At 41.7% G+C, this 24,902-nt stretch overlaps 1 protein-coding gene across 1 annotated transcript in view; it reads left to right on the top strand.

The window, feature by feature from the left end:
- The first annotated feature begins 6,967 nt into the window (after positions 1-6,967).
- Positions 6,968-24,902, top strand: part of RBPMS (RNA binding protein, mRNA processing factor) — a 111,130-nt gene continuing 93,195 nt past the window's right edge. The window contains exon 1 of the mRNA XM_089488821.1: positions 6,968-7,230. Within this exon, the coding sequence (XP_089344947.1) occupies positions 7,165-7,230 (66 nt within the window). The 5' untranslated portion in view covers positions 6,968-7,164. The remainder of the gene's footprint in view (positions 7,231-24,902) is intronic.

The raw sequence follows: 24,902 nt of genomic DNA, 5'->3' as shown, positions 1-24,902 counted from the left end.
ACCTTTGAAATTAAGAGTGATCTGAATAATACAATCACAATACAGAAACACAGCTACACCAGAAGCCATTTAAAAGAAGCCAGCATGGTGTAGGACTCTGGAGACCAGGGTTTGAATCGTGGCTTGCCCATGTAAACCCACTGGGTGATCTTGGACAAGTCACATTCTCAGTCTGCAGGACGGTGGAGGATATAACACAAGACGGGAGGCTCTCAATTTCGAAAGAGAAGATAGCGAGGTCAATTCGAAAGTTCATGCAATTACATGATTACTTATCACACCTTAAATTCGCTGTAATGTCCTCCCCGAACACGACCCAGATTCTGTGCGAAGTAGGCCATCACATCAGTGGGTTCTTAATTGCGAATTGGCACCCTTGCGCAATTAAGGAGCATAGCATATTTAGGCAAGTGTGAGAGAGGAACCAAGGAATCCCACAATTTACAAGAGGTTGGAGGGTGGTTGGGAAGAATGGTTGAAAGAACATGCTCTATTCACGTTAAAATGAACATAGATTCACTCTTGTCACGTTAAAACGTGAATGTAATGGTTATCCGATAGCTCTGGGTCCATGTCTTTTAATTAGCAGGCAGCAGCCCCCCCCCCCCCCCTCAGCAATGCTGAAGGACAAGCGGAAGCAAAATTGAAGCAGAATTGCAGCATGGCTTCATGGGAACCCCCCCTTCCAGATTGGGGGGTGGGAACCAGGACCAAAGGAGACATGCACATCACACCAAACAACAGCGCACTGGGTGTGAAGTTGCCTAGGAACAGGGTTTGTGACTTCGCTAGTTCACCGAATTTACTTAACTGTGGATTGACGCGTGATTGCATTCGGACTGCCAGTGATCGCGTGTTGTAACCTTTTGTGCAATAACATGAATATGCATGATTGCGTTCAGGATGACACTGGATTATACTTCCAATTTCAGTCGTGTGATATCCTCCGGTATCACATTCTCAGTCTTCAGAAGAGGGCAAGGGCAACCCCCCTCTGAAGGAACTTGCCAAGAAAACCTCATGATAGACCTTAGGGTTGCCAAGTCAGAAATGGCTTGAAGGCACGTAACCACCAGGGAATCATGAAGAGAACCAATGGACAGCCTCATTGTGGTTGCATATTTCAGGTTCACAGCAGACTATTGTTACTTTAGGTCCCATCATGGGATGCAGGCTGGACATAATATAATATAGGATATAAGATAGATAGATAGATAGATAGATAGATAGATAGATAGATAGACAAACAGACAGACATTGAGTTTACTTCTTGTGTCATGCTACTGTGACCTAGCACACATTTTAACATCGCTATAATAAGTGATTTGTTTTATATTAATATTTCAGTTCCAGTTCCATCCCTCCCATGTGAGACCTGTCCATTGCAACAGTCTGGGGACTGAAGTCTAATTTGCACTGTAGAAATAATGCAGTTTGTTCAATGCTGCGGAATTCCTGGATTTGTTCTGTGAGCTATTTACCCTTCTCTGTCAGAGAGTTCTGGTGCCACAGCAAACTACAGATCCCAGGATTTCATAGGATGGAGCTAAAACAGTTAGTGTTGTCAAACTGCATTATTTCTGCACTGCATATTAGACCAGGATCTGTCAGCATACAGACAACCGGAAAGGTGGTTTTCAAACAAGGGCGGATATAAGATAACTTGGGGTCTACCATTGATGGTAATTTATCTCAGCGGACATATCTAGGGGACATCCCCTTGTGTCAGAGCTCCCCTTTGCATCATCCTAACCCTGCCAGACCTGTGTTGAGACTCTTTTTGCCATTTCTAGTGTTCCTCTCCCACACTCCATCCTAGACCCAGTCAAATGATCCTTTCCTAAGATTGTGTGCATGAGGAAACCAGTGTCTAGTTATACAGAGCAGCAACAGCTGGCTTACAAAGATGTTACTAGTCATGATGGTAGACCATTATTTCAAGCAGACACGTTATTCTGTTTAAGGATGTAAGATGGTATTTTTAAACAAACCTTGTAGTTAAGTCACCAAATAAAGGTCCCTCCCTCCATTCCACCACATTTACAGAGGGAAGGAGAGAGCCTTCTCAGTGGTTGCTCCACATTAGGCTGGTGGCCTCCCTGCTCTCCTTTTGCCAGCAGGTAAAGACTTTTTTATTTGAACAGAGATGTGATTGACTAGGCAGGGAGGTCTCTTAATGGGGTTTCTGTGCTGTACTTGTATTGTGATTCTGATGTTTTAAATGATTTCCCATAGTTGTAATGGAAGTTTATTTATTTGCCTTTTAACTTAACAGTCGGCCCCTTGCATCCATGGGCTCTTTGTCCATGAATTCAAGTATTCACAGCTTGAAATATATTTTAAAAATATATAGATTCCAAAAAAGCAAACCTTGGTTTTGCCATTTTACCATGCCATTGTATTAAACAGGATTTGAGCATCCACGAATTTTGGTATCCACGGAGGGCTCTGGAACCAAACACCAGCGGATACCAAAGGGCCACTTTATTTATCATTTGTGTTATTTAAATGTATTTTATTTTGATTCCTGGGGTGGGCTGCCATGGGTCCCATGTCAGCAGAAAGGTGTGGTAAATAGCTAAATGAGAACATGGGAAGCTGCCTTATACTAAGTCAAGCCATTAACTTTTCCAGCCCACTGTGGGCTCGACTCACTATGCAATTTCCATCATAATTCTTTCCTAGCTCTTCCTGGTGCACCAATTCCCCCTTGAAACTTCTGTGTAACCATTAACCAGGTTTGACCCTGTTTAAAGCGACTCTCCTGAAGCAGTCAGGAATGTGTATATGGATCTCTTTTATGTGCCATAAGAACAGTTGGAAGCTAATGGGCTACAATGATTCTCAGACTGTGCCATAGCCCATAGTGAACTTCTCAATGTATAAAGAGAAAAAACTAACATCTTCCCAAGTGCACTAAAGCAATACTTCTCATTCTATCTTATGTCAGGGACCAGGAATTATTTTCTTTCAGTGTGCCAGGTACTGGTACCCAATATGATGGTACTTTGGGCTCTACAATTGTCCCTTTCTTTCATGAAAACCCACCAGGGACTGGCAGCCAATGGTGCAAGGACTGGCACCAGCCCAGGGACCTCCACTTTGAGTTGCACTATATTAAAGGACATATTAAAGTGCCTTATTCTGAGTCCACAATTGTCTCACTGGATCATCAGCAGATCTCCAGGCTATCTAACAGAGGCCTTTCCATGCCCTAGTAGCTAATAGCATTTGAAAGCCCAGCTTTCTAGTGGTGGTTGAATAGAAGAGGATGCCTGTTTGCTATATTGTTGTTATGGCCTTCCAGTTGATTTATGGTGACCCTACAATAAAGAATTCTTGGCAAGATTTAGTGGGAAGATAGTTGCCATTGCCTTCAAGGCAGAAAAATCTGACTTGTCCCAGGTTATCCAGTGGGTTTCCAGGGCTGAAGAGTGATTTGAACCCTCGTTTCCCATGGTCCAGCGTGCTGTAGTGGTTTGAATATTGACCTACAACTCTGGAGACTAGTTTTGGATTTGCTGATCACCTATGGAAAACCACTGGGCTTCCCATCTTGACCATGAAACCAACAGGGTGACCTTAGGCAAGTCATATGCTCTCAGCCTCAGGGGAAGGCAATGGCAAACCACCTCTGAACAAACCTTACCAAGAAAAACCCAAGATAGAGTTGCCGTAAGTGGGCAATGAAGGCACACAACAACAACAGTCCCCACAGTCCAAGTCTGGAGACCCTGAAGTCTTCTACAGTTTTCTAATGGACTCAGCCCAGCCAGCATGGGTAATGTCTATAGATGATGGGTTCAGCCACATCGGAGGGGACAGAGACTTCCCTCTTGTTGTTGTGTGCCTTCAAGTCATTTCTGGCGCATGGTGACCCTATCTTGGGGTTTTCTTGGCAACATTTGTTTAAAGGACGCTTGTCCTGACTGAGGCTGAGAGCATGTGACTTGTCCAAGGTCACCCAGTTGGTTTCATGGCTAAGAAGGCAATCGAAACCTGGCCTCCAGAGTTATAGCCCAATACTCAAAACAACAACGCCATTCTGACCAGGGTGGCCAGATGTCCTAACCACAAAAGAGGACAAGGCACTATAAAATGTAGGACCTTCAAGTAAAATGAGGAATATTCCCAAATAGAAGGTCAAGACACTCATAAAAAGATAAATTCATGCTTCGTAGTGATCTCTAAATGGAGGACCTTTTGGAATTCCTTCTGGACCAGGGTGACCAGAAGTTCTTTTTTGCCAGGCCATGTCCTACATTTCAGTCTTCTGTCCAGAAGACATTCCAAAACGTCCTCCATTCTGAACATGCCTAAGAAACACGAATGTACATTTATGAGTATTTTAGCTTTTTTTTATTCATGTCCTCCATTTTTCTTGAATGGCCTAGAAATTTTTGCAGTCCCTTGTCCTCCTTTTTTGTTAGGACATTTGGTCACCCTGAACATGTCCTACACTTCAGCCTCTATGACTATGAAGCATGAATTTATATTTCTAGAGTGCCTTTAGCTGTTTTTTTGGTTATATCCTCCATTCCAACCTTCTGTTCAGGAGGGCTTTCAAAATGCCCTCCATTTGGAGCAGGACTAAGAAGCATGCATTTATCTTTATATGAGTGTTCCCAGCTTTTCTTTGGTCATGTCCTCCATTTTTCTTGAAGCTTCTCTTCCTTGATGGTTAGGACATCTGGTCATCCTGGACATGTCCTACACATTTCAAAACATCCTCCATTTTATTTGATCATGTCCTCTATTCCAACCTTCTGTCCAAGAGGAATTTCAAAAAGTCCTCAATTTTTGGAAAGTGTAGGTTGAAATAGTGATATTAGGATCAGGAGGAGTGTGAGAAGAGATATGAATGTGGATAAAGTAGGTGTCGAAGGTAAGAGTAAGTGAAGAGAAGAGAAGAGAAGAGAAGGTAAGAGAGAGAGGAGTATATGGAAGTAGTGGAAGGATACAAAGATGGAAGACCCCGGAGAAAAGGAGTAAAAGAGAGAAAGAAATAAGTTAAATACTAGCAATAACAACTTTCAGGGTTGAAAAGGATGGATGATAGAAGGAAAGAAGGAGTTGAGGAAAGAGATGAGAGGAAGAGGAGAATTAGGAAAGAATTTGAAGATTAATGGGAAGATTAAAGTGATAACATAAAAAAGAAATAAGGAAATGTAGAAAGGAGCATGGAAAGAAGGGAAGACTCCCCTGGTCAAGAATTAAGAAGTGAGAATGGAACTAATCTCAAATTAAATAAATTAAATGGATCATTTATAGATAATTTATAATCTAGATATTGGAATATTATGGTTCATGGATTGATATAACATGGGATTTAATATGAGATGATATCCATAATATCTGATTGTTTAATTATATAGTTGTTTGTGAAATTTTGAATGAATGTTGTGATGAATATATAATAAAGATTTTTTTTTAAAGTCCTCCATTTTGAGCAGGACTAAGAAGCACGAGTGTGTGTGTGTGTGAGAGAGAGAGTGTCTCCAGCTTTTCTTTGGTCATGTCCTCCATCTTCCTTGAAAGTCTCCCATTTTACAGTAGTCCTTGGCGGTGAGGAGGACATGTGGTCACCCTGGACATGTCCTACACATTTCTACCTTCTGTCCAGGTGGAATTCCAAAATGTCCTCCATCTGGAGCAGGACTAAGAAGTGTCCTCCTTTTCTGAGCAGGACTAAGAAGCACATTCAGGGTGACCAGAGGCCCCCCCCCCTTTTCCAGGAATATATCCTTCATTCCAACCTTCTGTCCAGGATGAATTCCAAAACGTCCTCCCTTTGGAGCATGACCAAGAAGCATGAATTTACATTTCTAGTGTTTCGAGCTTTCCTTTGGTCATGTCCTCCATAGTCCTCAAAGACCCTCCATTTTGCTGTACCATATACTTTGTGGTCACTGTATACCTGTCCTACACATTTCCATTCTTTGTCCTGGAGGAATTCCAAAACATCTTCCCTTTGGAGCAGCACTAAGACATACGAATTGATATTTCTAGGTGTGTTCCTAGCTTTCCTTTGGCCCTGTCCTCCATAGTCCTGGAAGGCCCTCCATTTTGCAGTGCCTTGTCCTCCTTGGTTACGACATCTAGTCCCCCTGGGCTCAAGCCCCATTTAAACAGAACACACACACACACAGAGTCTTGCAGTGCCTTGTCCTTTGTGTTCAGGACATCTGGTCACCTGGGTTCAAGCCCCATTTAAATAGAATACACACACACACACAAGAGAGTGTGTGCTCCTAGCTTTCCTTTGGCCCTGTCCTCCATAGTCCTGGGAGAACCTCCATTTTCCAGTGCCTTGTCCTCCTTGGTGGTTAGGACATCTGGTCACCCTGGGGTCAAGGCCCACTTAAACAGTATACACACACACACACACACACACACACACGAGTGTGTGTGTGTGTTTCTTGCTTTCCTTTGGTCCTGTCCTCCATAGTCATAGTTTTGCAGTGCCTTGTCTTTTTTCTGGTCACCTGGGTTCAAGCCCTATTTAAATAGAATACACACACACACACATATATATATATATGAGAGAGTGTGTTCCTAGCATCTGGTCACCTGGGTTCAAGCCCTATTTAAATGGAATATATATATATAGTACACATAGACATATATGAGAGAGAGTGTGTTGCTAGCTTTCCTTTGTCCCTGTCCTCCATAGTCCTGGGAGGCCCTCCATTTGGCAGTGCCCTGTCCTCCTCCTGGCTGGGAGGAGGAGATGAGGAGGACCTGTGGGTCCCTCCCTGGCCCTGGGGAGGGGTCCTCCCTCTTTTTCCTCTCTCTCTTGCAGGGGGGGGGGGTCCCAGAGTGTGCTCCCTCCTCCTCCCAATCTGGGAGGAAGCCCCCTTCCTTCTTTCTCTTCCAACCCAGAGCCAGGCTTGTGGGCTGCTTCCTTCCCTCCTCCTCCTCCTCCTGCTGCTGCTGCTGCTGCTGCTCGTCTTTGGAGGGAGGAGGGCAGGCACAGGATCAGCCAGGGGGCTCGCCTTCCCAGAGCAGCAGCACCAGCACCAGCAGGAGCAGCCCCTGCATGCGCCTCCAACACCACCAGCTGGAAGAAGAGGCTGGAGAGCCCTCTCCTCCTCCTCCTCCTCCTCCTCCTCCGCCCAGCAGAGCCCCTCACTCAGCCCAGGTGAGGAGCAGCAGGAGCAGACCATGAGCAGCTCCAAGAGTGGCGAGCCAGAGCCCAGCCCCACCGACCCCAGCCTCCCCGAGGAAGAGGTAAGGAGAAGAGGGAAGGAAGGGGGTCCCTTTGCAGGGGAGGCCAGCCAGCCAGGACCTGGAAGCTGGAGGGAGGCAAGAAGGGAGGTATAGCTGGAGAGGGAGGGAGGAGGAGGAGGAGAGGCAGGGATTTGTAAGCCCAGCATGCCTCTTCTGAGGAAGCAGGCTCAGGGCTAGGGAAGCTCAGGCTCCTCAGGAAAGTTTGAGGGGATGCCTCTTTCTGTCTTTGGAGATCTATCTATCTATCTATCTATCTATCTATCTATCTATCTATCTATCCATCTATCTATAGAGAGAGAGCGCACACACTAGCATGCATATGAGAAGGTAAGCTATATAAATTATATATATATGTGTATATATATATAATATGTGTGTGTGTGTGTATGTGTGTGTGTGTGTGTGTGTGTGTGTATATATATATATATATATATATATATATATATATATAACCGCAGCATGCCTTTGAGGAAGTACAAAAAGCTCCTGCTCCTGCAGAAAGTTTGGGGGAAGTTATAAGTGTGTGTATGTGTTATATATATGCATCTGAGGAAGTTATATACAGTGTGTGTATACACACACTATATGCAGCTGAGGAAGTTGTGTGATATATAATATATATTTATATATATTCACACATATGCATCTGAGGAAGTTGTGTGTAATATATATATATATATATATATATCTGAGGAAGTTGTGTGGGTGTGGGTATTATATATATATATTTATACACACACACACACACACACAATCCCAATGTGCATGAAGTATGCTATTACACACACACACACAATGCATCTGAGGTAGTTGTGTGTGTATATATATACACATACACACGCACACAGTACCCCATTATGCATGAAGTATGCTGTTTTATACACACACACACACACAAACCCAATATACATATGAGAACGTATGCTATTATATAACACACACACACACACCATGTATCTATGACAGAAGCCTCAAGCCTAGGAAAGCTCATGCTCCTGAGGAAAGTTTGAGGGGGTGTCTGTGGATATGGATGTGTGGATGTGTGTGTAGTGTATTTATATATAGAGAGAGGGGGGGGGGAGGTGTATGTACATATATATCTAATGCCTATCTATAGATAGATGTAAAAAGGAACCTTTCCCCCTTCTCCTTTTCCAGGAGGGCTTGGGCTCCTGGCTCCCTTGCGCAAGGCAGAGGGTAAAAGGAAAGGCATTGCTGTGCCAAAGAGCATCCATTTGACCTAAAGGCAGACTTTTCTCAAAAAGTTAGCATCTGAGAGGGAGAAAGAAGAAGAAGAAGAAGAAGAAGAGGAAGGAGCCAACCTCTGGACTCGAAGCAAAACAAAACGCTTGGTGTTTCCAGCTCCTTTTCCAAGCCTCCTAATTCCTTGTGAAAAGCCAGGCGTTGGAGATTAATAGATTAATAGATAACGTCTCCAGCACATTCTTTCCCCATGAGTTCAGAAGAGATGGAAGAAAGGGGGGGGGGGGAAGAGAGAGAGAGAATTAGGACAGTAACTTCTGTGTTGTGTGCCTTCAGGTCGATTCTGACTTATGGCCACCCTAAGGCAAGAACCTATCCTGGGGTTTCCTTGGCAGGTTTCTTCAGAGGAGGTTTGCCCTTGACGTCCTCTGAGGCTGAGAGAGTGTGACTTGCCCAAGGCCACCCAGGGGGTTTCATAGCCGAGCTGGGAATTGAACCCTGGTCTCGTGGGCCAGTCATGATTCAGAGCCACCTTCTGGGAAAAGGTCTGGGGTAAAAGCCCAAACCGAAATGAGCTGTTGACTACTTTTAAACCCAGTTGCGGTTTCGCATGTTGTGTTGCTTGGGGCACAGCTCTATGGCTAAATTCCAGCAGAGTTGCGCTGGAGGACCTAGAAATTCCTAGAGAGAAGATATTGATCAAAACTGCAAATAACCAAAACCGCAAAAGTCTACGCTGCAGAGCCACAAAGGGCTGTCTTTCTTTTTAAATAATTTTTATTGAAGATTTTAAAACACCACCTAAAATCTTAAAAACATAACATACAATCACACACAACAAACTTTCAAATATACTACACACACAAACACACACACACACACACATATATATGATGTTTCACAACCTTTAAATATCACTTTAATGTACTTGGTAATGATGGCCATCCAACTCTTCTTCCCTCTTTGTATCTTTCCACTTTATCCCATCCTTTATCCTTTCTCTCTTTCTTACACCTTCCTATCTTTAACCTTTTTTCCTTCACTTCTTCTCCCTTTCCCTTCTTATTCTCTCTATTTTATCTAATTTCATTACCTCCTCAACTGTATTTTCAACTGACTGTATTTCTAGGAACAATTTTACATGAAATTTCTCCCCAACTCTTTTACTAGAAGTATAAAGTTTAAGGGAAAACTGAGTCAAGGTGACAGAGCAGAGACTGAGAAACTGTATACAATTCTCCTGCATGTTGACCTCCCTGCTTCCTCACTGCTTTTGGTGGGATGGGATTAGTGTTATCTGGGCCAGAGAGGCATATCAGACACTGATAGCTCTTCTCCAACCTTATTCTTTATTATTTGCTTACATAAGGTTGACTTGAACCTTGATAGGCTCAATCCTCTATTGAATCTGACCTTTCCCGGATTCAAATAGATGCATTTCAGGCATTGTTTTCTAAAGTCAGAAGATGCAGTTTTGTAGTTACTCTGTCAACTTCAAAGGAGTTTGCTTACCGTTAATAGCAATGCTAATATGTGAAAAAATTGCCTGAAAGTATGCTAAGAAGGACAAGGACCGTATGTTTCTGTCGTAGATCTGTTCCATCACAGAGCTGATATAAAGTTTTGCGGTCTGGATTAGCACAGTTAACACAGATGAAATGAACTGGAGCATTGGTCCTGTTCTGATAGCCTGGATTTATTGTCTGGACTTCCTTCCTCTCTGTGTCCAAAATGAGCCGATATTTATGATTGTTAAATGATGGACTTGCTTGCAATTATGTAATATAGTGTGCAGTTTTACTATCAGATATTCTGCCTTTCAGGGCTATCTGCCAAGTAAGGTTTCCCCTCCATTTTCCACGCAGTGGGATGGTCCCCCGGAGTAGCAAACCATGATGAGTAATTTTGAGTAGAATTGGACCACAGCTATGAAGCTATTTGCATAAACTTCGTACTTCTAGTAAAAGAGTTAGGGACAAGATTTCAAGTAAAATTGTGCTTAGAAATACAATCAGCCCTTTGTGGAATTGACTTTTGTGGCTTCCAAGCTGGTTTTGCTTTAGGTACAGCTATTTGTTTTACCCTTTTTTCTGTAATACAGTCAGCCCGACATATCCATGGATTTTTTATCTATGGATTCAAGCACCCATAGCTTGAAAATATTTCTCCCCCCCCCCAAAAAAAACCCCAAATTATTATAGAAATTATAATAGCAAAACACAAATCCAAAATACTAGAAGTCCCTTCATAATCATCATATTACCTGTTATCAATGATCTTCTAGACCCACTATGGAAAGGGGAGAATATTAATTGTGTCTCTCCAAAAAACTCATCTATGTGGGGGGGGGGGGGGGTTTGCAGTTGTCTTTGTTGTTTGTGGATATATTCGATAAAATTTGCCTTTCTTCCTGGAATGTTTCCCTGGTTTTATGAAAATTAAAATGTATAAATTCCAAATAGCAAACTTTGATTTTTCTATTTTATATAAGGGATACCATTTTATTATGCCATTATATTTAATGGGACTTCAGTATCCATGGATTTTGGTATCTGTGTGGCATCCTGGAACCAGGCCCAGCGGATACCAAGGGCCCACTGTATATCATTTTCTGTCAGATTAAATTCTATTAATATTTGAAATGATTTCAGTACTTTTCAGATAGTGCGAGTTGTGTTTGAATATGATTTGGGGTGCATGTGAGTGTCTGAACACATAGGTTCCACATTGTCAATAATGTGAACTGCATTTATAACGAGGTAAAATGGTGAAGGAACATTGCCTATCCAAGTCAAGGAAAGGAGTGATGCATGCCCGTCTTAGCTGGCATGAGAAGAGGATACATACTCAGAACTTGGAATGTTACTTTTTGAAGCAAGTAGCCTGTTATTCATTGCTTGTTGTGTCTTACTTTATGGGATGCGGGCATCTGTGTCAGAGTCAGGGGTCAGTGTTCATTTCCACGACGCATGGGGTGTATTTGTAGTGTGCAGGAAGTGACATTATTTTGGTTGCCATTTTGGGCTGGGTTTTGGCATGGGAAAGGAGATGGGAGTTGAGGTGGAAGAGATATGACACTATTGCATTGTAAAGTGGGTTGTTGTTTTTAAAAAAGATTGGCTTGTTGGAAATAATTTTGGTTAGAGAGACCATTTGAGAGCCAGCATGGTCTAATGCAGAGGTTCCCGAACTTTGGTCCTGCAGATGTTTTGGACTTCAGCTCCCAGAATTGCTTACTGTTGGCCAAGCTGGCTGGGGCTTCTGGGAGTTGATGTTCAAAACACCAGGAGAACCAAAGTTCAGGAATCACGGTTTGAGTGTTGGACTATGACTCTTGAGACCAGGGTCCCTGCTCAGCCATGGAAACTCAGTGGGTAACCTTGGGCAACTACCACTCTCTCAGCCTCCGAGGAAGGCAAGATCAACCCCATTCTGAACAAATCATGTCAAGAAAAACCCATGATAGGTTTACCCTAGGATTGCCATAAATTGGAACCACTTGAAGGCATACAACAAGAGTGAACTTCAGGAGACTTCAAGCCCATGAAAGAGGTGGTTTCAAGGGGCTCCATGTAGTCCAACAGCTTCACGTTCTCCACTCTTGCTTTATGGGCAACATATTAGTACAGTAATATGATCCTAACATGTTACAGTTTGTTACTTATCAAGTTATTTTAAAAATAACCTGAAAATGCAAAATAGGCCCCCACTCTCCCCAGTGGCAGTTTAAGAACAATGTTAGAAGTATTCAGTAAACACCGTTTGCTATATGTACACAATGATTTTACTAGTCATCAGCTTATTTTGTGAAAATAACATTGTTGTACCCTCATTACTGTAAAATTTAGCATTCCACAGGTGTGTTTCTGACAATGTGTTACTTCCACAATCTGTTAATATTATCTGGCACCACAACTTCAGGAATGGTTTCCCTACAACACAATAAATGCGGCTTAATGATAAAATAAAGAAAATTGGAAGGATAAGAAGGACAAATGAAAGGATAATGGGTATGGTAATGAGAGAAGGAAGAAGTAGGTAGAAGAAGGTACAGAGGAGGTAAATTGAAGGGAAAAGAAATAGGGAATGTAAGAATGATGAGAATGTTGAATGGATAAGGAGACGCCAGTTTAGAGGAATTGTTTCTTTGGTTTGATTCTGTGTGAGATCGTGGAAGCTGTTTTTGTTTCATAGCAGTTGATATAATCATTTAAAGTTATGGTAAGGATGAAGATGTATGTAAGGTTAAGGTTAAATGTGATCTATGATTCTTATGCTGTTTTTTAGATGATAAAAATATTTTGTCTCATTTACTTGTTTTTTCTTAGTATTATGTCTGCTTGTAGTTGTATATTTTTAATAAAGATTTAAAAAAAAAAAAAAAGAGAGAAGACCCACATAGAATACTGTACATCGTAGTCATGAAGCCTGAAAATTGTAGAATAGACAGGTAAGCTCTTCAGAAGGGTGCAGGCTTCCTTATTAGTTGGTGACGGCAGAGGAAAGAATCAGCTCTAACTTGCTTCTCAAGAAGGAGTGCTGGGCCTTAACTGTTGCCATGCTTTTTACTTGGTCAGATCAGATCACAGAGCTTCTATCACTCACAGCCAAGGTAGTCTCTGCTACAAGACTGGATAGCTTTTCTGTATCAACTTTGCATCTGGCTTATTCAACATATGTTTAGTTCTATCCCCATGTGTCCCACACAGAATCAGAGCCCCTTTGGGGACTAAATCTGTCAAACATGTTCAGAGCTCTTGTTATATATGAGATTTGTTAAACCCCAGAAAGATGAATTCTTCAAAGGAAGTAACAAATGTTGTAATTGATTTAGTTCAAAATAATAGAAAATTTGAACAGAGGTATACTTAACTTTTGCATCATTACTTATTTAACTAATTTATATCCCACTTTTCTCCAGGCAGATACCCCAGGGCAGCTTACAAATTAAAAACAAAGCACAGCTTAAACCTTTCCTAGCATTATCTTTCTACTCCCCTCCACATTATTAGGGTCATCTCTTTCTACTGCCCTCCACCTTTCCTAGTATTATTGTCTTTTCCAATGAGTTGTGCCTTCGCATGTATCCAGTGTATGACAATCTCTATTTGATCATGTTGGCTTCCATGGAGATTTCTGCCTTGATTTGCTCAAGGACCCATTTGTTTGTCTTTTTGGCTGTCCTTAACAGCACCAGATCTCAGATGAATTTATTTTCTTCCTATCTTCTTTCTTTACTGTCCAGCTTTCACAGCCATACCTGGTAATAGGAAATTCAATGGCTGGTATGATTCTAACTTTTGTGCTCAGTTGTATATCTTTGCATTTTAGAAGCTTGTCTAGTTCTTTCATAGCTGCCCTCCCCATTCTTAATCTTCTTCTGATTTCCTGGCTGCAGTCCCCATTCCTATCACTGTTTGATCCCAGGTATGAGAATTCTTTTACTGTGTCTCTTTCTTCATTGTCTAGGTTGAATTTGTGTGGCCGTTATTTTTGCTTTCTTTATGTTTATCTGCATTTGCTCTTTCTTCCTTGATCTTTCTTAGTAATTGTTCCAGGTCTGTGAGGTTTTCTGCTAGTATTATGGTCTCGTCTGGGTATCTTAGCTTGTTGATATTGTCTGTGTGCATACATCCTTCCAAGTAACTGCATAGCACTGAACCCTAAAAGTTCTGTACTAGTTTCTTCCAGTTCTTGCTCCCTCAAGGTAACTGGCTCTTTAATAGATTGATAAAAGTCCACAACTTTTTTTTTCTTTTTTTTTTTGCCTTTTCTTGATGCGACTCCCTTTCCCTTGTTAGGACAACATCACTGACTTCTGGTTTGTTTTTAGGAGTTCAGAGTGTTGATTATAACCTATGAAGACTTACATGCCTTGGGTCTCCATGAACCTGCCTAAGCTTTGAAATCTTTGAGACGAGGCTTTCTGTTAGTCCCACCACCCTTGCAAGCATGTTTGGGGACAATACAAGAGAGGGCCTTCTTGGTGGCCACTCCAAGGCTGTGAAACTCCCTTCCATGAGAACTAGGCTTATTCCCTCTCTTGTTTTCCTTTCATTGGCAGGCAAAACCTTTTTTATTCAGGGAGGTATTTGGCCACTACCTTGCTGCTCTGTAAATTACTTTCATTCAGGGGTTGGTTTTAATAATAATGGATGTAATCATTTTAAAATTATTTTTCAACTTTGTTTTAATTGATATTGTGTGCTGGCAGGGTCCTGCAATGTAAGAAAATTCACGCATAGATACATGAGGTATCTTTCAGATATTTGAAATGTGTATCACATTTTAATCTTGACTAGAGATGTGAATGCCTAGTGCGGAAGAAACAGAAAAATTCAGGGAAAAATTAGATATTTCCTACTCCAGGTAATTCAGGCTATTGTGCAGTTTGCAGTCAGGGCATCACAGTGTCTGGAAGTAGTATAAATGGGGCCCATGCCTTGGACCACATCAAGTGTCGCCACAGAAGGGGGTGACACCCAGGAAGGGGGGGTGACAACAGGCTGGCTCTCCGGCACTGCGCAGGAACTTTTCAGGCTGCCCGGACCCTGTGTGGAGGTACCCTAGACACTGTGGCTGCTCCATGGGGGGGGGGGGAGGGGGGTTGTGGGGTATTTACAGCTGCATGCACATGCTCCGGTGTGCACCGGAAGTTGCACGCTGGAAGTCCCAGCCCCATAAGTCCCCCCATGAGTGACCGCACTGGGTGACATTTCCTGACATCCTCTTAAACTTGTCTAAAGCTTAATTCAGTCCGCCAGATGCAGACTTGTCAGTATCAATACTTCTCTTGATATAGTTTTAAATGTTGGTGGTCCCTTAAGCAACAGTACTCCATTGATCATCTTTATATCTCATTACCCCTACATCTTCCTTGGATGTCCTTCAGAAATTATTCTGTTTGTTGTCCTTGTCCTGTACCTGTGTATTTAGGTCTTTTCTCCTGGGAATGCTGTATATGAGTTCTGTGTCTAAGAACCTTACAGTACAGAGCTCCTGGGGCAGCCTGAGAACAGTCCAAAAGGGGCCAGGAAGGGAATGGAACGAGTGGGGGATGCATTTTACTGCACACAGAAGTCCCTCACTTGTTCCGTTCCTCTCTCTTCCATTCCCATTCCATCCTAGAGGAGGCGATTTTTGAGAACTGTTCTGAACAGTCCTCAAAAATTTGCCCCTCTGGGACAGATTGGGAACGGAATGGAAGGGAACGGAACGGGTGAGGGACTATTGTGTGCAGTAAAATGTGTCCCTCACTCGTTCCACACTCGTTCAGCCCCTTCCGTTCTGTTCTCAGGCCGTTCTGCGGAGCTCCTGTGCAGTAAGGTCCTAAGCTTGCTGGTTCTTTGCAGTATGTGTTTCAGTATTTTGGTCTGCTAGTGCTGAAAAGAGTCCCAGCCTTTTCCTCTAGCTTTAGAAAGGAAGGCTGCAGCGGCAATTTTGGCCGTGGGTCGTTGTGAGCTATTTAGTGAGCCTTGGCTAGCCAATACCATAATATGTTCATGTTGTCCTTCTCTAACTCCAAAAGTTGTGAGACCAAGAAATAAGTAATAAATCTCTTTGAACAATTAATTAATTACCCCTATAATTTAAGATTTCAAAGATATAGCTGTGTTAATCTGTAGAATCAGCATGTGGAGAGATCTTGTAGCTCCTTTGAGACTAACTGAAAGAAAGAATTTGGCAGCAGGTGCTTTGGTAGACTTAAGTCTACTTCCTCAGTCCAAATGCATCTGAGGAAGTACACTTAAGTCTGCCAAAGCTCATGCTGCCAACTTCTTTCTTTCAGTTAGTCTCAAAGGTGCTACAACACTTTATAATTTAAGTTCTCTATGTGAGGAACAGTGGCATTGCTTGGGACTGTGCTGAAGAGGCGGGATACTGTTCTAGTGGTTAAACCCACCAGAGGGTTAATTACAGGGTAGAACACAGAGCCCTAGATCCAATTAATAGCCCTAACCAAGTACACCCAGCTGAATCAATGGAAAGTTGGTAGATCAGTGCTTATGTAAATACCTTTGATTCACTGGGTCTTTCTTTAGTCTGGTGCCCTCCAAATGTTGTAGACTGCATGTCCCCCAGAGCTGACTAGGGACTAACAGAGTTGCAGTCCAGAACATCTGGAGGGTGCCAGTTTAAGGAAGCCTTGATTGATTGTGGAATTATGAAGAAATGAGGTGTATACTGTATTTATCATTCTAGTATACATGCCCTTTAAAAAAAATTAAATGGCTATCTTTAATTATTAACAAAGTGCTAAAGGAACTAGTAAGTGATGCCACCTACTTGGTAGCATGTATACTATTATGTTTGAAAGGCATTACCTCACTAGCTGATGAAAACATGCATTTGTAATATTTATAATTATTTTAAGGGCTTAAAATCACTTAGTGGTTGTTGATGGAATGTCAGGGATGATGGGAGTTGTAGCTTTTCACCTCTGGCTCGAACTCACCACCTTGTTACGCACCGGCGCTGACCAGTTTTGGCCAGTGATTAAAGCTTTGCTCTAAAGCAGCAGTTACAGAGAATAGGCTGAAGACCCTGACAAACTCTCCAAACCTTCTCACTCTTGCTTCCACAGAAGTCTTCCCACTTCTTCAGGATCCAGCTGGCTCTTGTATCTTCACTCAAGACACCAGACAACTCAGTAGTCTTATATAAAAGATCTACTTTATTTTACTATATACAGCTCCAAACTATCCAACACAACTCCAATACTCCACAACTACCCACAAAATACATTGGGATTCATAGCACTTATTATAGTCATTGGAAAACACCACCCACTCTTGTCAGTTTCCACCCAGTGGGCGTGTACATCCACTTTCATTGGTTCTCTTGGTTCATCCCATAATTAATGATTTCATCATCTCACCTTGTCCACTTAACAATTCTCAGGTGTGTTCAATTATCCACTTTGCATTTCTGTCCTTGGCATTTAGGACTTGCTAATTACATTACCTTTTACACCTGTGTGGCTTCTAATTTGCTTTTGCTGAGTCATCCTGACTCTCACATACAAGTTTTATTTCTTTCACTGTATGTCCCATGTTGCTTTTTCCTTAACATGGAAAGCCCATTCCGTGACCATATTTATACAGAATGCCATGCCAGAATTCTTTAAAAATGTCGCTACTCCACGCAGTAGTGGCAAAAAGCCAAAAATACAACAGAGATCTTTTATCCATGTTTTGTTTAGTGTGGCACCTAAACCCAACAGAATTATCAGTCCCTCCAAATTATTTATTTATGTATTTATTTAATTTTGTACGCTGCCTTTCTCCCTGTGCAGGACTCAAGACAAACCTCTTTTAGCTTTATTGTCAGGAGAGGAATAAATATAGAACAAGGAATGAGTTACTTCTCTGACTTGTCAGGCAGGGTCCTGCCAGGTTGTGTGTTTATTAAACCATGGGTGGAAGGTCACGTGCCAGACTGATTGGACATTGTCAGTATCTGTGAGAGGTTAGAATTTTATAGAATTCCAGTTTTTCATTCCACAAGAGTGCAAATTCATGAAAAGGCTTTCTATAGCAGTGCTACTCAAAAGTGGGGCTCCACGGAATGGTGCCGATCCCATAAACGTTGACTGCTAGTCCTGGAATGTTTCCGAAGAAGAATGAAACATTAATAACCAATGGGCACAAATATGTACACACATGGGAGCCCTTGTTAAATCCCTGTACAGCAGCCACAAAGTTGTGAATTTGATCCCAGGTTCTCTAAAGCTGACTCAAGTCTTCCATCCTTTTGTAGTTCAGTGAAATGACTGATGCAGCTATTTTAGGCTGCATCAATAGAAGTATAGTGTCTAGATCAAGAGAAGTAATAGTGCCACTGTATTCTGCTCTGGTCAGGCCCCACCTAGAATATTGTGTCCAGTTCTGGGCACCACAATTCAGAAAGGACATTGAGAAACTGGAGCGTGTCCAAAGGAGGGCAACAAAAATGGTGAAGGGTCTGGAAACCATGCCCTATGAGGAACGACTTAGGGAGCTGGGGATGTTTAGCCTGGAGAAAAGAAGGTTAAGAGGTGATATGATAGCCCTGTTTAAATATTTGAAAGGATGTCATATTGAAGAGGGAGCAAGCTTGTTCTCTGCTGCTCCAGAGAACAGGACCCGGAACAATGGATGCAAGCTACAGGAAAAGAGATTCCACCTGAACATTAGGAGGAACTTCCTGACAGTAAGGGCTGTTCGACAGTGGAATGCACTCCCTCGGAGGGTGATAGAGTCTCCTTCCTTGGAGGTCTTTAAACAGAGGCTGGATGGCCATCTGTCAGGGATGCTTTGAATTGGATTTCCTGCATGGCAGGGGGTTGGACTGGATGGCCCTAGTGGTCTCTTCCAACTCTATGATTCTATGATCCAGCTTGTTGGGGGCAATTGGCTTACATATTATAAGCCACTTAAAGAGTGATGAGTTCACTAATACGTGGTATACAAATATACATGTTACTGCTATTGCTATGTGCAGATAAATTGCACATGACATAACTTGTTGATGTTCAACAATACCGTACAAGATTCTTTAGCATTCTGGCTTGTTGTGACATCTGAGTTCTTCCTCCTTACGCACATGTAGATCGGAGGGATTTTGTTTTAAAAATAGAAATAAACCCAACCCCAAATTGGCTTGGTTGGTTGTTTGGGCTCTGGGTGGCATTAGATTACTTGGATTTATTTGGTATATATTGTCAGTTGATCAGCCACAGTTTGACAAATTCCAGAGATAAGGTGTAAACTGGCCCTTTGAAGTCAGAGAAAGCTAAAAGTTTGTTTTGCACTTATGCATTTGCTGAAGTTTTAGTTTAGTTTGGATGATTGCAGGGGAAGCCATAGTTAGCCAGAAATCCCAGTTAGAAGCAGGAGATAATGTTCAATGGTTTAAGCAGATATTTTCAAGATAAGAAACTGAAGATAACACTTTAGCAAACTTGATGTTTTCCCTGCTAAATTGCCACATGAGAATGTTCTGAATATTATAACTGAGAAGGAGAAAACATTGTGATCCAAATACTTAATCTGAATTGCTTTTATTCTTCCTATCTTTCTCTTCGCTATCAAATTAGAGACTACATTAAAAACAACAACTACGACCAGAACAACACATACAGTAGAGCAGAATTAAGGAAACAGAGCTGGCTATGTCTGTTCACCTTATCTTTTCTTATTTGTTATGCTCTCCTAAAAAACTGCTTAAAACAGCTCTGTAGCATGACGTTGATTTAACATTACCTTTTAACACTGATTTAACAGTGTTCACAGTACCTTAGAAAAATTATCTTAGCAATCCTTACAAAGACCCATGAAATACATCAGTATTCTCCCCATATTGTAGATAGGTCTCTCTGGCTTTGCTTCGCAAACGAAGATTCAGGAAGGACTCATCCTGCGCTTTGTACAAGCGCGTTGGTGACTAAAAAGGCCAATCCGGGATAAACAGGTCCGTTTGCAGAAAGCACAGCGGAAGGTCTCCTTGGGTGATGTTTCCAGGTTGCGGTTCTTGCTGCGTTGTCGTTTCTCTTCAAGATTCGTTCGGCATGAGCTTTTGAAAAAGGCTGCAGCATCGTGGATAGTGCATCTCCATGCCTCCCGATGTGAGGCCAGGGCAGACCATTGTTGGTGATCAATTTGGCCAAGCCTGAGAAGTTGTTTCAGGGAATCCTTGTATCTCTTCTTTGGTGACCCGTGGTGAGTTCACCATAGAATACTATTTTTGGGAGGCGATGGTTCTTCATCCTAGAAACGTGTCCTGCCCAGCACAGCTGCGTCCTCAATAGCATGGCCTCAATGCTGGTGATCCCTGCTTGCTCAAGGACAGCAACATTCGTCACATAGTCAGTCCAGTGTATATTTAGAATTGTGCGTAAACAGCGCTGATGAAAGCGTTCAAGGAGTCGTAGCTGTTGGCGATAGGTGACCCATGTTTCAGACCCGCAGAGGAGAATAGACAGTACAATGGCTCTATACACACTGATTTTTGTGCTTCGCCTCAAGTGTTTGTTACTCCAGACTCTTTTGTGAAGCCTTCCGAATGCACTATATGCCTTTGCTAATCTGTAATTGATCTCTTTATCAATCTTGGCGTCTGAGGAGATGATGCTTCCCAGATAGGTGAACTGCTGGACGGACTTAAGCACAGATGTGCCTACAGTGATGTGGGGATGGTAGTGTTCTTCCTGAGGTGAAGGTTGGTAGAGAACTTCGGTTTTCTTCAGGCTGACTTCCAGTCCAAAGAGCTCTGCAGCTGTTGCAAAACAAGATGTTAGGTGCTGCAGAGCTCCTTCCATATGGGCAACGAGGGCAGCATTGTCAGCAAAAAGCAGCTCACAGACTAGGTAGTTTAGAGTCTTAGTGCGGGCCCTCAGGCGGCTTAAGTTAAACAGGCTACCATCAGTACAGTAGCGTATATAAATGCCATCTTCTTCTTTGATGTAGGTAGGTAGAGTAATGCTAAATGCTTAATAGTACCTAGGGAATTTATGACTGAGGTAAGACTTGTACTGGAAATTCTCTTGCTCACACTTGTTGGCAGTAATCCTATATAGACCTGTATGTGTGTACCTTCAAGTCATTTGTTGACTTATGGCAACCCCATTGAATTTGATAGGGTTTTTTTTTTTTTAGGGAAAGAATACAGTAAAGCCTCCTTATCCATGGGTTTGCTTTCCACAATTTCACTTACTCACAGTCAACTGTGGTCTGAAAGTATTAAATGGAAATGGAAATGGAAATAATAAATGGAAATATAAAATGGAAAATTTAAAAAAATGTGTGCTGTTCTGAGTAGCATGATGAAATCTCAAGATGTCTTGTGTTCCCATGCTCTTTATACTATCCACCTGTTAGTCACTTAGTACAATACAGTGCTGAAGCTATCTCAGTTATCAGATCAACTGTTGTGGTATAGCAGCGCTTGTGTTCTTAATTTACTTAATAATGGCTGCAAAGTACAAGAGTAATTATGCTGGCAATCTGGATGTGCCAAAGAGAAACTTCCTTTAAGCAAAAAGATGAATATTTTTGATGTAATAAGGAAAGAAAGGGAAAAAAAACCATATGCTGAGGTTGCTAAGATCTGTGGTAACAACAAATCTTCTGTCTGTGAAACTGAGAAAAGGGGAAAGAAAGTCATGCTAGTTTTGGCGAGGAATTTGGTGAATTTGTTAAGTCACTTGAAGAGGAAAAAGAAACAAGCAGAACCAGAAATATGGATATTACCCAAATTTGCCAAAGTGTTTTGAATTGCATACACATTAAAGGACAAAATTATGGAATACAGTCCTTTAATGGAATTCTTCATTAAAGTCACCCGTATGATCATCAAAGGATTGCAACCTCTGCAGCAACACTCTGATCTCTTAAAAAGAAAGAGACAAAAACCTCAATTTACAATGTTCTTCCAAAGGTTTTGGCAAAACCCCGTCAACTATCAGGAGTCCCCAACCATCAACACCATCTATTCCTGACATCAACATTATCATGGCATGATGATCTAGGATCATCCAAAGCAGATGATCCTCCTCCTGATGTATCTTAAGAAGGTCAATAGTAGCCTAGCACTACGGCATTGATCCTCTGATGTCACAATGCCAAAATCATTCACTTCACTTTAAAAAATAGGGCTTGATAGTATCCCCAGTTTCTGGTGTCTGCTGAATCTCTTGGAATGTATCCACCCTGTACTCAGAGGTGGTTTTGCCAGTTCCTTCCTCTGAACTACGTTGGTACTCTCCCATCCAAGTACTAACCACACAACTCTACACATCACTATACCACCATGAATCAAAATGTTGGTGGCAATATGTAAATGAGATTTCAACTATTCTGTGTATTGCAACTTTAAAATAAAAGTACTGTAACTAGGAAAAATATTTTTATAATCCTGTTTCCTGAGGCTAGTGGTTCATTCTATAAAGAATAGAAGTATGCCAGTCATACCCGTAACAAGACAGAAATATAGGAGGTTTAAGAGACTGATAAAGCTTCTCCAGTGTCCCACTTAGTTTAGGGAGGCAAAGTGAATGAGAAAAAGAGGGCTACATAAAGAGGAAAATATTGAGGGAAGTCTAAAATGTTAAGTCTGAAATGCAGCAACCCAAAACCACCTTGATTTCGTGGTCTTGCTCCTCTGTGTTTCTTCTATTATAACCTGTTTTTAACCCCACCCAGCTTTCATAAAACTTTGGATATACATGCTTATTTGTTTCTGGTATTTTTTGTTTTTTGAGCTGCAGTCTTTAAAATCTTCATATTGGTGTTTGTGGGAACTATTTTAGAATAAATAGTGCAAAAATTTTTAAATTGCTATCACAACAGTATTTTTACATTGGAAAACTGCATTGTGTTAAATTTAGACTTGGTAATGTGTGCTGCGAAGCTGTGAATTTTGGTTTTCCTTTCCCAATTTAGGTCCTTCCAGATGTCTTAACCTGCAAATCCTAAGATCCATACTCATTAGTTATGTTTCCTGGGTCTTAGTCCAGCCTGAGCCATAGCAATGAAACTAGAGAATGCTGATTAAAATGGTATAGGTTATATAAAATAAATTTAATCCCAACTGGATTTACTGGAATTATTTGGGACTTTGTTGTTGTTGTGTACTTTCAAGTCATTTCCAACCTATGGCGACCCTAAAGTGAACATGTCATGGGGTTTCCTTGGCAAGATTTGTTCAGAAGAGGTTTGCCATTGCCTTCCCCTGAGCCTCAGAACAAACAACTAACCCAAGGTCATCCAGTGAGTTTCATGTCCAACCTGCAAAGTGAATCTAGAGTTGTAGTCTAACACCCAAACCACTATGCACGTTGGCTCTACTTAGATGTTTAAATTGTAACATCAGAAATCTGAACTACCCCAACAGGGTCCAAACCATTATATTCCCCATTACACTGTATTAGTGTGAGAGCTGGACAGTGAAGAAAGCCAATAGAAATTAACGCAATTGAGATGTGTTGCTAGAGAAGAGTGCTAAGGATATAGCTAAAAAGGCAAACAAATGGGTCCTAGAACAGACCAAGCTCAAACTCTCTCTTAAAGCCAGGATGACTAAATTGAGGCTGTCATACTTGGCCACATCATGAGAAGGCATGAATTATTAGAAAAGACAATGATACCAGGGAAGGTGGAAGGCAGTAGAAAGAAAGGAAAATAGCATGCCAGATGATTCGACCCAACCAGAGGAGCCACAGGCCTGATCCTGCACAGCCTGAGCAAAGCGGTAGTGGATTGAGAGTCTTGGAGATGTCTCATCCACAGAATCTCCATGAATTGAGGTTGACTCAAGGGCAGTTAACAACAACAACAGGGTATGCTCCTAATGTCTCCTCTTGTTTCATTGCACGGCTTAAAACTACACTAAACAAAAAGACTGGTATTCCTCTCATGTCCATGGCGAGAGTTGCATGTAATTAGCAGGCATCAATTTATAGCCAATATTTAGATGAATGGGGAAAGAGGACAAGATGCAAGACTGGGACAAATGTCACGCCACTGGAGAGCTCTGATGGGGAGCCTTTTGGAGACAGTATTGATCTGCTTTACAACAATATGTTCTATGGTAGCAGCTGTCCTTCTGCATGGACATATACAACATAAATATTTACAGACCTGTTTCTTTAGCAGCTGTGTTTTCAAGAAAACAGCAGAAGTAGAGTAGATGCTCATCCTCAGCTGTGTTCCTCCACATCCAGCCAATTTGGTAGAAGGCTAGTATTTTTTCCTCCCTAGACTGCTATGAGGGTAGTATTCTAATTTTCTAACCTCCTGTACTGTCCTCAGCCATGAATAAAAATAATTTTAGCTCCCCTTCTTTGAAGAATTTCCAAGACCCTTGCAATAGTAGACACTGTGAAGTATTGTATTAAAAACTTGGATGAGTATGTGGGTACCAAACATCTGTGGCCATGATGATGGAGTGACAGAGTCTAAGCGACAAGGAACTTATTGGTGACATTCCAGATGATGATGTTGGATGTACTGCTAGGAATCTTGGGTAGAGGCTTTTTGTTTGCATCAAGTGGGTTTTTCGGATTTCAGCAAGTGTAAACAGATTTTGATAATCTAAACCAAGAACAGGGGAGAAAGCTCTCCATTAGTGAAGTTAATATTTATATGGATGTTATCCAAGCAAGACGAAATGTACCCTCCTTAAAGAAAACAATGACATATAGAGCTATTTTATTTTCCTCCTGTGCTATTTGTTTCATGGTATGTTATCTGTTGTTTGGCTTTTGCACTAAAATTCCATGGTTCAAATTTAGGGATAGAGTTTACTCTTATGCAGAGTCCATGTTGGTTGCCAAAGGGCTATTTTTTTAAAAAAAGTACTGTGCTGTTTTTCCATGAATATTTTTTCAATGTTCTGATGATGCACTGACTATTTTTAGGCTGTAGCTATGTCAGTTCTCAGTAGAGCTGAGAAGAATTATTTTGGGGGGTATTGGGTAGAGATCCCAAGGG

Source organism: Sceloporus occidentalis, unplaced genomic scaffold (assembly GCF_023333645.1).
Source record: "Sceloporus occidentalis isolate IW3139 unplaced genomic scaffold, rSceOcc1.0.p SCAF_1, whole genome shotgun sequence".
Classification (NCBI taxonomy): Eukaryota; Metazoa; Chordata; class Lepidosauria; order Squamata; family Phrynosomatidae; genus Sceloporus; species Sceloporus occidentalis.
This window is presented reverse-complemented; position numbering and strand designations above follow the sequence as displayed.